General features: G+C 52.8%; 1 protein-coding gene across 3 annotated transcripts in view; it reads left to right on the top strand.

The window, feature by feature from the left end:
* PRDM2 (PR/SET domain 2) overlaps positions 1–15703 on the top strand; it is a 114336-nt gene extending 98633 nt beyond the window's left edge. For 2 of the 3 annotated variants that reach the window (XM_081057089.1, XM_081057091.1), the window contains 2 exons: positions 10444–10587; positions 13817–15703. In XM_081057089.1, the coding sequence (XP_080913215.1) occupies positions 10444–10564 (121 nt within the window). In that variant the 3' untranslated portion in view covers positions 10565–10587; positions 13817–15703. The remainder of the gene's footprint in view (positions 1–10443; positions 10588–13816) is intronic. The other variant, XM_081057092.1, reaches the window with a different exon arrangement.
* Positions 15704–15908: the final 205 nt, after the last annotated feature.

The raw sequence follows: 15908 nt of genomic DNA, 5'->3' as shown, positions 1-15908 counted from the left end.
TGCCACCCAGGGCTTACCGGACTCAGTAACTCCAACCGTGGGAGTTGTCCCTGGATTGACTTAATCATCTTCTGAACTTCTTTGGCCCAAGCCGGCTTTAAAACAGGGAGTGGTCCTAATAACAGTCTTAGCTCGCTGGTAGACTTACCATTTGAAAGAGCGTTTCCTCCTGAGCCTCCTGGGAGGCCTCTCCGTGCCTGTCTGTCCCCGGCTGAGGACCTGCTCTCTGTGCGTTCCTGTCTTGGCACACTTGTTTATGGGTGTTGTTTTTTGGCTTCCACCCGTTCTTAGATGTTTCCTTTAAAGAAGGCAGACTGTCTCGGGTTGGATAGAGAGGAGGAGAAGGGATGGCATTTGGGAGCTGGAAGCAGGACATCATAGAAGTGCAGTGAGAGGCAGAAACGCGGAAGGGAGTAGAGCACATCCCAGGCTGTGCCTGTTTCCTGCAGGTGTGACGTCTTCTGGACGCCCAGGGCGTCCACAGCCAGGGCGCTGAGCGGAGCAGGTAGGATGTGATGCGGAGAGCTCTGCCTGTGGAGTCGGGTTTAAAGAATTGTCCAAGTGGGGACCAGGTCCCACGGTTTGGGAGAACCTCCCTCCCGGAAGTCACTTCCTTGGATGATTTGGTCTGTGAGCGCCTTTAGGGGTTGAATACATCCGGAGCCTGGCTCCAGGCTTGTCATTTGTTCAGGGAACATTCTCTGAGCGCGTCCTTGGGCCAGGCCCGGCAGCTGGCAGGTGGCTGGGTGAGAAGGGAGTAGACAGGCTGTGCTCTCTGCGGCTCAGTCCAGTGGGCAAGGCAGGCAGGTAGGGGGCAGTTAGAGTGCTCGGTGCCCTCGCTGAAGGAGCACCTACCTCCCAGTCCACTGGGGCTTTACTCTGCCCTTCCTCCCCATCATGAGTGTCACCAAATAAGCAGTGAGCCCAGTCGTGTCCCCTCACTTCTTCCCAAGAACAACTTGCTGTGTGACCTTGAGCAAGTGACCTCCTTACTCTGGCTCAGTTTCCTCGTCGGAGTGAAGGGCTGCTCGGCATGCCTCTGGGGTCCCCTGTCCCTCTCCTGTCCTGGCAGGGCGACAGGTGGCCACAGCAGGGATGTCCCCACTGGCAGCTTCCTTTGGCTGAGGTCATGGCAGGCAGGGCCAGCCTTCCCATTGACTGGGTTGTGTTATGAGCTGTCATATGCTAGGTATTTGGAGTTCAAGCCAAACAGGTTTGGGGGAACTAATGGCCTCGGGAGACCTCAGGACCTGGCGTAAAAGGCCCACGGGGCTGGAACATGATTGGTCTTTTGGCTGCGTGCGGGCAAACTGGGAGCCAGCACCGGGCACAGGGTGTCCGTGAGAGCTGGTGAGACGGAGGGAAATCCATCTGCTAAGAGGAATCTATTGGCTCTGGAGTCAGACTCCTGCGACTCCTGGTTCCCTCTCTCCTTTCCCCCTTCCTCCCTTTCTCCTTCTATTCACACGTCTCCCTGTGACCTTAAACGCGTTACTGAACCTTTCTGTGCTGCTGTCCCCTCAGCCATAAAAAGGGCACAATAACCCATCACACGTGGTTAAAGGGACAATTAAATGAGAAAACCGCCTGAGTACTGCTAGCAGGGCCGTGATGCCAACCCCTCAGTTGTTAGTGGCGGCACCCTACCGCCCTCAGCACCCACCAGCCCCCACCAGCCCCCACATCTCCACTCCAGGACTCTCAGGGACCTCCAGGTCAGTGATGGTTTCAAACCTTGGCCTCCGTCCCCCAAGGACCACTTTTATTTTCCTCCCGAGCCCTCACGTCACACTGGAGACTTTCTCTACAAAACACCACGAGGCTCTAGATCCACTCCCACCCCACAACCCCAGGCTTCAGAACCAGGCCCCTCACACACTGCCCCTTAGCGTGTTGCCTTGGCTCTGCTAAAAGTGTCCCGAAGCGCCACACTCCCCCACTTCAGTGTACAGATGCTTCTCCAGGGATCTTGTTAAAATTCAGATTCTGACTTAGGAGGTCTGGTGGGGGCTGAGTGGCCCCCCAGGACTGCCGATGCTGCGGGTCCGAGTGGATGGATTGAGACCGGTGGCTCTCAACATTGGCTGTCAAAAATTCTCAGTGCCCAGGCTGTACCCAAACCTACTAAATCAGAAACTGCGGGCTGTGGAGCAGGCATCAGGGTGGTTTTCAGACCCCCTGGTGACTCCAGTGAACGTCAGAGTTTGGGACCCCCATGTCAGGGACCTCTGAGCCAACACGGTTCCAGCCCAAAGCCAACTCCTGGCTTCGTGGGGGGATGGGTGTCTGTTCTGTGGGCAAAGGCTCCACCCCATCTGGCTTTTTGGGTTATTGAAAAGAGCACTTCTGTCCCCATCACTCTACGGGCTGTCCTGGAGGGCCCCAGGCTCTGGTGTCTGGTGATCCTGGATTCAGATCTTGGCTGCTCCTCCTTGGCCGAGAGTGTAGACCTTGGGCTTTCTCAGCATAGCCCCTGCGTCTGGGCTGCCGGGAGGGTTTGAGGAGCTCCAGGAGCACCCGAAAGGCTGCTGATGCTGCTGGTGCTCCACGAATGAAGCCGTTCCATTTTCCCCTTGCTTGACATTCTCATTTTATAGGTGAGAGTACTGTGGCTCAGAGAGGTGGAGGCATTTCCCAGAGGCCACACAGCAAGTCAACTGGGGACCCAGGCCTAAAACACCAGGCTCCCACATCCCAGCGCTGTGCCACTTGTCTCAATCCCCTGACTCCCAGGGGGCCTCAATTGAGTGGCAGGGCTGCCCTGGAGTAGAAGGGGGCTTCCGGATGTGGGAAGGTGGGGCCAACCTTTTCTGGAAGTGGCGGGTGGCTGGTGTCAAGACGTGGGCAGTGGCTCCTGCAGCTGCCACCTGTGGGCCTTCACCCGGCCTCCGGGGAGTTTCAGCATCGTCTCAGGCTGTCATACCCAGGCACCTTTGCTTTTGCCTTGCCTTCAGCAAAAATGCAGAGCGTCAGATGCTGACTTAAATGCATGGCCCTCCAAAGGTTCGTGGAGAGTTGTGTAAGACTCCTGCGGTGGCTGTGAGACCCAACCAGTGTTGGGATTGTTCCAGGAGGTCCCTCCTGACCCATGCAGGGGGAAGAGGCGGAAGCAGGGCATGGCAGGCAGGTAGGCAGGGCTCTCAACTCAAAGCCCAGCAGCCTGGCAGGGAGCACGGAAGAGCACGTTGGTCTGGTGGGGACCCGAGAGCCCTGGAGAGCGCCTCCTGGGGCTGGCAGCTTCTCCGGCCCAAACTCTTCCCCTCTCTGCCCACCATGACCGAAAACTCTGACTGAGCTCTCGGGCCCCTGACTCCTCTCTAGAACTCCCTTCTTTCAGGCGTTTGTCTCGGCCTTGTCTGGGAAGCTGCTGTTACCACGGTTACCAGCAGCCTGTAGGCTGCTAAACACCATGGTCAGTGGGTTCGCAGTCTCGTCTTCCGTTGGCGGTTTGCAAACCGTTAATCCTCCTTCCTTGCAGTTCTTGCCGCCTTTGACTCCACTCTGTGCAGCTTTGTCCGCGTCCCGTCCTCCGTCGCTGGACCCCTCTCTCTGTGTCCACTCCCCCGTGGGCTCACCCAGTTCACCTAGATGTTTCTCCCTTGGGTGTCTGACAAACATTTCAAATGTAATCCTAACACTGATCCCCCCAGGAAGCCCAGTCCTTCACTGCCATCTTCCCCAGCTCGGTTAAACGGACATCATCGGGCCCTGGAGTCTGTCGCTTTCTCACGCCCCTGCCCCAGCCCCTACATCCACTTCATCAGCAGATCCTGTCAGCACTGCTTCAAACAACGCATTTGAATCCAGCCAGTTCTCAGTACTCCATCACCTCACCTGGCCCCAAGGTCCAAGCTGCCATTGTCTCTCGCCTGGGGACCGGCAGTCACCTCGTAACTGGTTTCCTCGATCCCATTCTTGTTATCCTCCAGTCTGTGCCCGATACAGTGGCCATGTCAGGTCACGTCCCTCTACTGCCCAGAAGGACAACTTGGCTGCCACCTCACTCAGGGGCCTAGGAGACCCTCCCACCTGCCCCATCTTATCTGTGACATTCCAGGCAAGTTTCACCTCAGGACCTTTGCACGTGCTGTTCACACGGCCTGGAACCCAGAAGGCCCAGGAGGTCTCCCTCCACCTTGCAGCCCCGCCCACCACCACCACACACTTCCTTCTGAGCGCTCTCTGCTTCGTTTCTCCCCACACTGATCACTGCGGTCAGACGTACTACTTGCTCACGTATTCACTTTCTACTCGGATGTCACCTGGCGAAGGCGGGGTTGTGACCCTGTTGTTCTCTGCTGTATCTCCAGTGCTCACACCCGGCAGTCACAGCGATTGCTCATCCGGGGGCTGTGATGGACAGCTCTGACAGGGACTAGAGGAAGAGGCTCTCAGGAGGGGGGGCGGGTAGGCTCGGCCTCCCGAGTGGTGAGGAATTAGGGGCAGTCCTCGTGTGGTCACATTCCCCCACCTGCAGCGCCAGGCATGTGGGACGCTCCCAGTCTGACCAGTAGAAGCAGCCTCTCGTGTTAACAAGCTCTTCTCGGACATAGCAGGGCAGCCAGGAATCTTGTCATCTTCATCAGCTTTGCATGTCTCTGTGAATGACCTCTTCGTTCATGAAATTGTCGGTTCAATGACTGGATAGGCTTTGCCCATTTTTATTTAGTTTTTGTTGTTACTTCATTTCATCTCCCTGGCCCTAGTATCCCCTGCCACTGGGAAGGTCCTGGTGATGAGAGGCTCAGGTGTGTGGCCGCCACTCTGCGATGTCACCTTCTCCCCAACTCCCCCAAACCCAGGAAGACCACCTGAGGTGAGGGACCCTCCTTTCCTTGTGACTCATTGGCTCATGGAAACACCCCAGGCAAACAAACCACGGCTGTTAGATCCTCAGAGGTCCTGTGTCACTCTCTGCTCAGCACTTGAGCTGGACCTCTCTCCTCTCGGAAACTTCTCAGAATTGTCATCTTCTCCCCAACCCTTTCTTCAGTGTAGTTTCTTGTGTGTAGTCAGTGCATCCAGATGTGTCCTTTACCAGAAACCACTGGGAGCTGAACGGGACCATGGCCGCCCGGGAGACAGGAGCCCAAGTCCTCTCCTCGCAGTGGCCTCAGTGTCCCTCTGAGACAGCATTTTTCCTCTCTGGGTTACGCTAAGTCACGTGCAGACTGTGCAAGGTGAGGAACTCTGTGTGTCTTATTCACGAGCGCTTCCTGGGCAAAGCACCTGGCAGGTAGCAGACTCCTGCCTGCTCGGCAATGGTCTCGGTGCTGGGGACACGTCGATGACAAGAAGCCTCTGATGGAGCCAGTACAAAGCCAAGTAGATACAGAGTATGTTGGTGGTGAATACAGTAAAGGAAGTATAGTACCCCCCCCCCTTATCCGTGGGGGACACGTTCCAAGACACCCCGATGGATATTACTTACATATACTATGCTTTTTCTATACATACATAACTATGATAAAGTTTAATTTATACATTAGGCACAGTAAGACAAAAACTAATAAAATAGAACAATTATAACAACATACTGTAATAGAAGTTATGAGAATGTGGCTTCTCTCTTTCCAAATATTTTATTGTCCTATATACATAGAGCGTGAATACGCGGGACAAGGGGTGATTCACGTCCTGGGTGGGACCAAGCGGGAGATTTCATCACGCTGCTCAGAATGGTGCACAGTTTAAAACGTATGAATTCTTTATTTCTGGAATTTTCCACGTAATCTTTGTGCAGTGGTTGACTGTGGGTAACTGAAACGATGGAAAGTGAAACCAGGGTGGCTAACACAGACTGGAGACAGAGTTTCAGGAGAGGGTATTTGTGATTTCAAATAGGGGGCCGTCCGGGGAGGCTCACTGAGAAGGAGGCACTTGGGCAAGGACTTGAAGGAGGGCTGGGTGAGCCCTTTGATGACCTGGGGGGTGGGGGGGGGCATTTCAGGCAGGGAACTGTGGGTGCAAAGTCCCTGATTCAGGAACGGAACTGAGGAGAGAGAAATGGCAGAAGGAAAGAAAGGATGCGTTCTCCAGGGCCAGGAATAGCTTAGCTCTGCCCTTTCGGTGCCTCCAGACGATCTGATGAGGGTTCTGAGAATTGAGAAATGACCATCCACAGGAGACCATGCTGTGGAGGGTTGCCATTTATGAGCCCTTGCTATGAGCCGGGCATGAAGGGGTGTGTTAGATTCATTCTCTCGCCTAATTCTCCCCCGGTACCAATTGGGGGTGGGGCTGGATAGTGTCGGAGGTCTCGCTGTGCTTTAAAAGTCCATGAGTTTTTGTTCCACTTAAGCGAAGTTTCCAGAAAGCTAAAGAATAGAGAGTATTCTACAAGTGGTCGGACAACTCTGAGCAAGATCTGTGTGGAGCAGACGTCTCCCGACTCCACCGTGATTTGAAAAAGTTGAGCCACGCTGTGCGAAAGTCTTATAGTAGAAGTAGTGCTAGACTTCCCTGCTTTGTAAAAAACAGTGGATGCTGGTCTTGCTCCACCCTTTCTTGATGACTTGGATTTAGAATTATGAGTGTTACCCATCTCACCAGGCTTTAGGAGGGGTGTCCGAGGAGGCCTGGTAAGTCTGACTTCGGCCTGTGCACTAATTGGGCGCAGGTTCCCTGGTGTCTGAGGAGCCGGGCAGTGGGAATATGGTGGAATCTAGAATCATTTCTTCATTCTTTAAGTTTGGAGGGTCTACTGTTCACTCACTCAGATTTAGGTGCTGAGGATACAGTGACTAGCAGACCCCATCCGGTTCTGCAGTCACAGGACCCTCGGCTCCAGGGGAGACCCGCGTTCATCACGCAATCACGAAGTAACCAGAAGCTGCACGTGTAGGGGCATGGCCTGAAGTTGTCCCCGGAAGCGGCTCTAGATGACTCCCAATACTGGCCCTGCGTTGGAATCACTGGGGAGCTTAAAAATACTGCGGCGCCATGCCACCCCCAGAGGTTCTGATGTCACGGGTGTGGAGCCGGGGCTGAAGGCCCCCGGGACGAGGCTCAGCGTGGATGTGCTGAGAGAAGCCCCCTGAAGCTGGGGTAGCAGTAGCTGAACCGAGTGTGACGGGGCCGGGGAAGTCAGCGGGGCAGGACTCCATGCGTAAAGAACTTGGTCCCCATTCGGGAGCCCAGGATTAACAGTTACAGCAGAGGCATGTCACGATCTGATTTATCTTTTGGGAAGAGTAAAGTCACTCTTCTGCGGAACAGAGAGGAGGGGGAGCCAGCATGGCAGTGAGGAGGCTGGTGAGGAGGGGGCCTTGCAAGAAACCACGCGGGGTTGCGAAGGCAGATGCAGCCGGCAGGGCGATGGCCGGGCTCGGGCTCACACCGCTAGAAGCATCTACAGGTGCTGAATTCCTCCCAGAAGGCAAAGTGCTCTCACATCCCCCTCCCTTGTCTCTCCCCAGCCCCTCTCGGTGTCGTCAGGCCAGCAAGGATTGCCTCCATACAGACGAGGAAACCGAGGTTGGGAGGCCCGGTAAGGGTGAGGATGGGAACCGCACTCAGGTTTCTAAGGGCCATGCTGCCTGCTGCAGTGTTATGACTTCTCGGGATGTGCCACGTGCCTAGCGTCCGTCATTTAGCAGGACCACACTCCGGCTCCCCCTAACTGCCACAGTGCAAATATGGTGCTAATAGCTATGAGAGTACCAGTATGTGCTGTGAAGAGCTTTCTCGAATGGTCACAATAACCCTATGAAATTGCTGTTCCCATTTTGCAGATGGTGACACTGGAGCTCAGAGCGGTCCATGACTTGCTCAGGCCACACAGTGAGTCAGTGAGAACCAAGAATCATGAGGTCATTGTGAATTAACCACGACTGTGGTGGGGACTGGAGAAATCGTATTTATTTCCAGAGACGCTGTCCTCAGCGCTTAACATCTTAGCTCCAGGCAGCTATTGGGCTCTTAAGAGTTCTCTGACCAGAGGAAGGGTTTCATGGTCAGGAAGGAGACTGTCCCACTGGACATCACTGCCCCAGTCTCAACAGGAAACACCCAGGTGGTGACCTGGTGTACACCCCAACATCATCACCCATGGAGCTGAAAGGCCTGAGTTTTGCTATCTGAGACTTAGTTTCCTCATCTGTGAAATGGGTATAAAAGTGCTTGCTCTTCCTACTTCCTGGGCTGCTTGGAGACTCTAGAGAAAGTACTTGAGAATCACATGGGCTATGTGCATGTCAGCCTACATTGTCTTCCACTGGGTCACGCGGTGGGCTGAGGGCTGGTGAGAGGGACCTGCCTGTGAGGGCTCTACCTAGGTGGATGCCTACGGTTGGGGAGGAAGCAGGTACCCTAGTGGAAACAGCTCTGGTTGCTGCCGTTGAAGGAGCCGGAGGGTAGAACAGATGCAAAAGGAAGCAACAAAAAATGTGTGACAGCTAGGAGGTCTGGGAAGTCAGTGGGTGTTAGCTTTGGTTGATTTGGATTTTGAATGTTTAATAGATGTGTAATGATGGTAACAGAGAGAGGAAGAACCTGGGAGCTGATGATGCAGGGCCAGTCCGTCTCCAAAGCTGCTACTCGCTCTCCTGCATTCTGCTGGGGACATTTCCTCAGAGAAGGGACAGTGTAGGCGACCTGGGATGTGCCAGGACTATTCCTTACTCCCCAACTCACCCAGGACAAGGGCGTACGAGTCATCCACGTTTTCAGGCAGCCTCGCAGCTGACTGTCCCCTTCTACAGTTGGGTTGGCTAGCCCAGGGGCTGTGCCAGTACTGGGTTGCCAGCCAGCCCATGGTGCCCCGACAAGCCACCTCCTGGGCCTTGGTGGGCCATGAGGGGCACAGGCTTGCTGCTGAGCATTGGGTATCCATTTTCTGCCTTGATTCTTGCTCAAGTAGTAGGTAGAAATTGCTGACTCCGGGTCTGAATCACATCGTCTCACACGGGCAGCCGTGAACCTTGGCTGAGAGCCAGGCCCTCTGAGGGGCTCTCCTTTGTGAAAACAGCAGGTCTCTTCTTCTCATCTAAGGCTTTTCTCTGACACCTTCTTTAACCGTTTGTGTGTTTATACAGTCCTTTATTTTAATAGGTACGTATTTAATAGGTATGTATTTTAATAGGTATGTATTTAAAAGGTCTATATTAACATTTCGAGCTGGATCATTCTTTGTCGTGGGGACCATCCTGTGCACTGTAGGGTATTTAGCAGCACCCCCAGCCACACCCACTAGATGTCAGTAGCATCAGATGTGACAACCCAAAATGTCTCCAGACATTGCCAACGCGTGCCCTGGTTGGGACCCACTAATCTTGGAGACGGGCGTCATTCCCATCTCTTGCTCCCTTGGGCAGAGCTGGCTCCCAGGCAACCCCTGCAGCAGGTGAAGTTCCTGGAAGTTTCTCCCCACCTCACCTCCCACCTCTCTGACCCGAGGCCCTGCTCACTTCCATTCTTCCATCTAGAAGGGCTGACTTGGCACCTGGGACAGCTCACTGTGCCTCCGTTTCCCCATCTGTAAATTAGGAATATGCAGTATCCACCTTAGATGGTTGTATGAGGAGTTAGATAGTTGATATATGGAAAATACTTCGCACAGTTCCTGGCACGTAGTAAATGCCATTTGTGTTGTTCCTATTCAGCAAATATTTACTTTTGTTGTGCCAAGCTGGGCATGCAGCAATGAACAAGGCAAAGACCCTGACCTTGGGGTCTCACAGCTCCTGAGTAGGGCAGACATGTTATCTTGTGATTGTGATTCAGTGTGTAACAAGTGCTATGACAGGGAAGTACGAGGGCCAATGGGAGCCGGCAGGAGGGACACCTCATCCAGGAGTTAAAGAAGGAAGGCTTCCTGGAGGAAGTGGTATCCCAGCCGGGATCTGAAAGATAAGTACGAGTTAGCTGGGTGAAGGAAAGAGAGGAATAACGGTCCAGATTTCCTAGCTTAGGGAAAAAAGATAATTAAAACTTTCCTGAACAAAAACAAAATCCAATTTTATAGTCTGTAGTAGCAAAGGGGGACAAACTGTGTCACAGTCTCTGGGTTATGCATACCCTCTCTGTGATCCCCAACATGAAAGTGGGGATGGAGGCACAGCGAGGCCAGGGTAAAGGTGGAGTATAGAGTTCACAGCCTGGCGAGGACCCGGGCCTCCCTCCTCGCCCCGCCACAGGCTATGGGTGTAACTTGGTGCTTCGGAGGGAATAGTGCCTGGGAGGCAGGTGGGGAACAGTACACCTGGACGTCCTCAGGACAGCCCTGCCCAGCGCAGTGTCTCAGAATCCAACTGGTGGTTTCTACCATAGTACCATCAGCTTGGAGGAGAGGGAAGGTGGTGGATGGAGCATAGTGGAGCTTGAATCCCTTTGACCTTGAGGGGCCCAGGGAGGGTGATGCCAGCACCACGGCCTCCAGGACACTGTCTTGGGCACAGGCTGGGCCCCTGGTCATGGTGTGTTTTCCTTCCTCTCCCTGCATAGCTACAGTCTCCGCCTGGCGACCCGATGTCCTGCAACAGCCACCGCGTACATCACCCGGCAGAGTAGGAGTGTCAAGGCCACGGCTGCAGCTCAGCTCCAAGGATCCCTCTTCAAAGAGTAGAAGCTTCCTCTGCTCCCTGACAGGTACAAGGAGGGTAAAGAAGCTTCTGGAACCATCTGGGTGGCTCTAGGGGCAAAGGGGGCTGGGCTTGGGTCTTGAGGTGGGCTGGGAAGGAGACAAGGGCTGGGCATGATGGCTTGTGGAGCAGCCTGTGTGCCAGGTGGAGTGCCAGGCCTCCTTGCAGGGAGGACGCGTAGTGGCCCAGAGCGTAAACCATGGACGACCTGGGTTCAGATCCCAGCTCTGCCACTTACTGGCTGTGGGATCTCGACAAGTTACTCAATCTCTCTGAGCCTCAGTTTCCATGTCTATAAAATGGGGACAACAATAGTACCTACTTCATAGGATTGTGAGCATAACAAGTGTCAAATGTATGCAAAGCACTCAGAACAGTGTCTGGCATATAGTAAGCACTAGGTAAGTATTAGCTATCATTGCTGTGATGATGATAATAATAATAATAATAATAATAATAATAATAATAATAATAAACAACATTTAATTGAGAACTTCAGAGGCTTTAAGCCCAGAAAAGATTATAGAGTCCCTATTCCCACAATGTATTTGAAAGCAAGAGTAATACTAATCTGTAAAATATAAAATTTGATTTATGTTGAACCAGAAATCTCTCTAGATTTTGCTGATGGTAAAACCAGAATCCATTCAAAGAAGCCAGACTTTTCATCTTCAGGGGCTAGGCATTGTCGGCGATTTTGAGCAGGCTTGGGCTTCTCTGTTGGCGACAGACCCTGCCTTCTTTCATTGTGTCCCCGAGACCAGCATCTCAAGTGTGACTGGAGGGCCCTGTGCACGAAGACATTAGGGCACCAGTTAAAATACAGATCCCAGGGTCCCACTCCAGCGTACTGAACAAGCATGCTGGTGCCTGGGAATCTTCAATAGCAGGTGGTCCCGTGGTTCTGGGACACATTTGAGTTTGGGGTCCTTCGGAATACAAACACAGTTGTTTAAGGCAAGAATGGGTTGAATTCCAAAACTCGGGGGTTTTTCGTGTGGTGCCTTCCTATTTTCCACCTGTCCTCCCAACCCGATAGCTCACTTACTCTTCCCTTCCTGAATATTTTGAGTTTCTGGGCTTGGCCTTATTTCTCTGCGGGTTAGAGAGGGGCATGAAAATAAAACCCACCTTCCCCATAGAGTCTGTTGTCTGTAGCCGGAACTGAGCCCGCATAGAGCAAGGTTGGACAGGACACCAAGATAGCACAGAACTGGAATCATCCCTCTGCCTTCCCATTTTGCAGTTGGAAAAATTGGAGCCTGGAGAGGCTTGGCTAGAGTCTTCTGGAGAATGGGAGGCAGTGCCAGAATGAGCAGTTCCCGAGTCTGGGTACCACGTGTGTCCTGGCAGCGGCTGCTGAGTGGACTTCCGTGTTGATGGGGACAAAGGGTGTGACTTCCAGCGCAGAACAGTTGTGCTTTGCAGTCGGAGGGAGAGCCAGGTGCAACTGGCTGACTTCTACGGAGACTGGGGCATTTCTGTTGGCCACTGCAGTCTTAGCCATGATGAGGCCTTGCTAATTCAGGCTCTCCCATGGGGCCAGGACACAGCCCTCGATGGATTCATTTTTTCCCCTTATTTTCAAACACTTACACTTCCCAAGATCAGGAAGTCCGAGATCAGGAGCCAGCATGACTGGGTTCTGGCGAGGTCTCTCGTGAGGTCTTGTAGATGCCGCCTTCTCATTGTGTCTTCATCTGGCGAAGAGAGGAAGTTTTGGTGTCTCTACTTCTTATCTAATCCCACCCCACCCTCGTGACCATCTAAACCTCCCAAAGACCCCATCTCTGAGAACCATCACAAGGGCCCAATTGTGGGGGGACACAATTCAGTCCATAGCACTGTAGCACAGTTCCGGAATGACTTTTAAAATGCCATGCGTGGCAAAGGATTTCAGCACAGGAAGGGATATGTAGGTCAACAGCCTCATTTTACAGAGAGGGAAATGGACACAACGAGCATGTTGCCGACCTGGGAGCAGAACTCGAATCTTCTGACTCCTGGAATGGACAGTGTAACCACTTTGGAAAGCTGTCTGTCAGCATCAACTGAAGCTGAACAGACTCAGACCGCAGGACCCAGCAGTTGCCCTGCTAGGGATCCATTCAGCAGAAGTGTGTACACGTGTGCCCCAGAAACCACACACAAGAATGTTTGTATGTTGTGTATGCACACCCTACTCCCCAGCTTTTCCACTTGGCATAAATACATACACGTGTGTCCCATACAAGTCTTTCAGACATGTATGAGGATGTCCTAGCTGCTTTGCTCATGATGGCCACCACCTGGAAACTACGGGGCTGTCGGTTGGCAGTGGACTAGGCAGGTGAAAGTGGCGTGATCCTGCAACAGAATCCCGTAGCGAGGAGATGGAAAGAACTACACCACAGGCTGGGAACGGCGAAGCCCACGGACATATTCAACGGAAGAAGCCAGTACAAATGATATGTAGTGATTGGTTCCATTTATTTAAATTTAAAAAATGGACAAAATCGGGCTGGCCTGGTGGCTCAGGCGGTTAGAGCTCCATGCTCCTAACTCCAAAGGCTGCCGGTTCGATTCCCACATGGACCAGTGGGCTCTCAACCACAAGGTTGCCAGTTCAACTCCTCGAGTCCTGCAAGGGATGGTGGGCAGCGCCCCCTGCAACTAAGATTGAACATGGCACCTTGAGCTGAGCTCCCGGATGGCTCAGTTGGTTGGAGCGCGTCCTCTCAACCACAAGGTTGCCGGTTTGACTCCTGCAAGGGATGGTGGGCTGTGCCCCCTGCAACTAGCAACGGCAACTGGACCTGGAGCTGAGCTGCGCCCTCCACAACTAAGACTGAAAGGACAACAACTTGACTTGGAAAAAACGTCCTGGAAGTACACGCTGTTCCCCAATAAAGTCCTGTTCCCCCTCCCCAATAAAAAAAATTTAAAAAAAAGGACAAAATCAATCTCTGGTGGTAGAGGTCAGGCTAGTGGTTACTGTGGGGGTGAGCGGTAGTGGTCATCTTGAAAGGGGGAGGGGGCGCTACTGGGAACTTGGGCCCGTTCTACCTCCTGATTCGGGTGCTGGTTACCCAGTGCGTTCAGTGTGAAAATTCATCAGGCTGTGCTCTTCTCTGTATATGTGGTCCCCTTCAATACAAAGTTTAATTGGGAAAATTAAGTTGGGATAATGCTTGAATAGCCCAAGGAAGGCACTGAATGTACAGCCAACATTACTTATTTACTTATTGTCTCCTCAGCACCTGAAGTGACCGGAATCAGAGAAGCCAAAGGGACTGGCCTGCCCTGCCCTGCAGCGAGGACCGACGGGTTCCAGTTCTCTGAGCCTACGAGTCAAAGGGAAGGAGTGCGCTCGGTCTTCACTTGAGCTTCCTGAGCCCCAGCGGGGCGGGGAGGCAGCTGATTCCACACGGTCGATGACTTGGGTGCAGCCCCCGGGACTGGGTTCTGCAGCTCAGCCTTGCTGTGGGGGGCCAGAGGGGGGTCTCTCGTACTATGCAATTTTTCAAGAGCTCCTTGATCCTGCTTGTTGCTTTTCGAGTTGTCCTTTACCATGGCGGGGACCTTGGTCTGCCCAGGGGTCAGCTCCAGTCCTTTCCGAGGAGGGCCTTCTGGAGGTGGCCAAGTTCCCCTTCCAGCCACCCTGCCGCCCACCTCCCTCGCCCCCCACCATATCCGGGAATCAGTAGCGTGCAGACTCCTGGGAGCCTTGCTGACCACTCCCCTGGCCCGCGCACTTGGAAAACCCCTTTCTCGGCCTGAGCCGCTGCGCTGCCTCCTCGAGTCACTCCCAGGTTTGAAGCTGTAGTCGGTCCATGTGCATCTGGGGGAGTGCCGTCATCCCCATTTATAGATTGGGTTCCTCCCGGGGCCGAGGCAGCGGATGATGGGACCTTGGTTGGGGGGACGGGGTCACGTCCTATGTGCTCCTCTGCCTCACTTGGCGGGACCATCAACACTTTTAGTGTCAGAGTTTCTCAAGTTAGCTGAAAAGGGAAATGAACAAACAAATTGGGAGATGAAAAATAAGTTGGAGGATCAAAAAGCATAGGGGGAAGAAAAAGACATTTCCAGAAGCCATCAATCGTCTGCCAGGGGACATGGGAGGTGGCTTCTGCCCTCTGGTGAGGACAGTCCACGCCTCGGATACACGGGTGAGCTGAGCTCGGGGTTTGGATCCAGTTCAGTGAGGGTCTCGGGTTTTGTGCCTTTGGGGCAGACCCCAGACGAGGATGTCTGAGACCACTCGGGGGCTGTTTACTCAGCTCCATTTTCAACAAACCCCAAACTTCCAACCCAAAGTGGAAGAAGGGAACAGAAGAATACAAGTGGTTACACACAAACAAAGGGACTTCTTTTTTCAGGGCTACTATGGTTAATCTTGCAATGCTGTAAATATGTACGTAGACACTTTTAAAAGCACGTATTTATGTCCCTGACTGTAAATGCCCCATTTTTAAAGTTTTATAACGTGTTATTTAATTAATCAGTCGACTGGCTGCAGTGTGGGCTCTGATAATGGTCCAGGAGAAACTTCTTGTGAGAGCCTCACATGGGCAGAAAAATGCTGATTGTTGGCCCAATGTCACAGTTTTCCAATTTCTCATCCAGCTAAAAACCCTTGCTTGTTTTAAATTTTCATAAACTGGAAAGAATCCTTTTGCCCGCTGCTAAAATTAACCCTCACCAGCATGAAAATCTGTGGCTGTTTATCCTAACGATAACGATTTTGTTCTATCAATGTCTACACTCATGAACTGTACTCAGCTTCTCAGTTCTTAAGGGTTTTCCTCTCTCGGCAGTGAGGAAGGCGTAATGAAACCCACACTTCCAAAGTCACCTTCAGCCAATGGAGAATTCTGGAAATGTTTTTTTTTGGCGGGGGGGCTAGGGGCCACTCATTTTTTTGCATGTGCAAATGTGCTGGTCTACTTTCAACACTCTGAGACTGTCAGGAAAACTGCTATGAATGTTCCAGTCATGAAAAGGGGGAGTGGTCTTATAAAGAGTGGTGTTTCCTGGTCCACGGTGGCTTTGGAGAGAGGGCTTAGATCTTGGAGGAGAACAGTTCTGTATCTGCCATGTGAAGAAAATGAACAATAAAAGTGTGAAGTGCGATTATAAGGAACAAGTGTGGGACTGATCATTGTGGCATGTGTGTTTTGCCTTCCATGCTGGTGATTTCTGTGTCACTGGGGTGGCAGTGGCTAGGGGTGGGTAGTTCCTGAGGGCTCCGTTGCAGCACCAAGAGAAAGCTAAGGCTTCGGGGAAGGTCCCCGTGGAAATATCGTCCCTGGTGAGCAAGGTTACTCTACCTTCAAATCTCTCCCA

The sequence above is a fragment of the Rhinolophus hipposideros genome (assembly GCF_964194185.1).
Source record: "Rhinolophus hipposideros genome assembly, chromosome: 8".
In the NCBI taxonomy this organism is placed as follows: Eukaryota; Metazoa; Chordata; class Mammalia; order Chiroptera; family Rhinolophidae; genus Rhinolophus; species Rhinolophus hipposideros.
The sequence above is the reverse complement of the archived record's forward strand: the minus strand, read 5'-3'. Positions and strand labels throughout refer to the sequence as shown.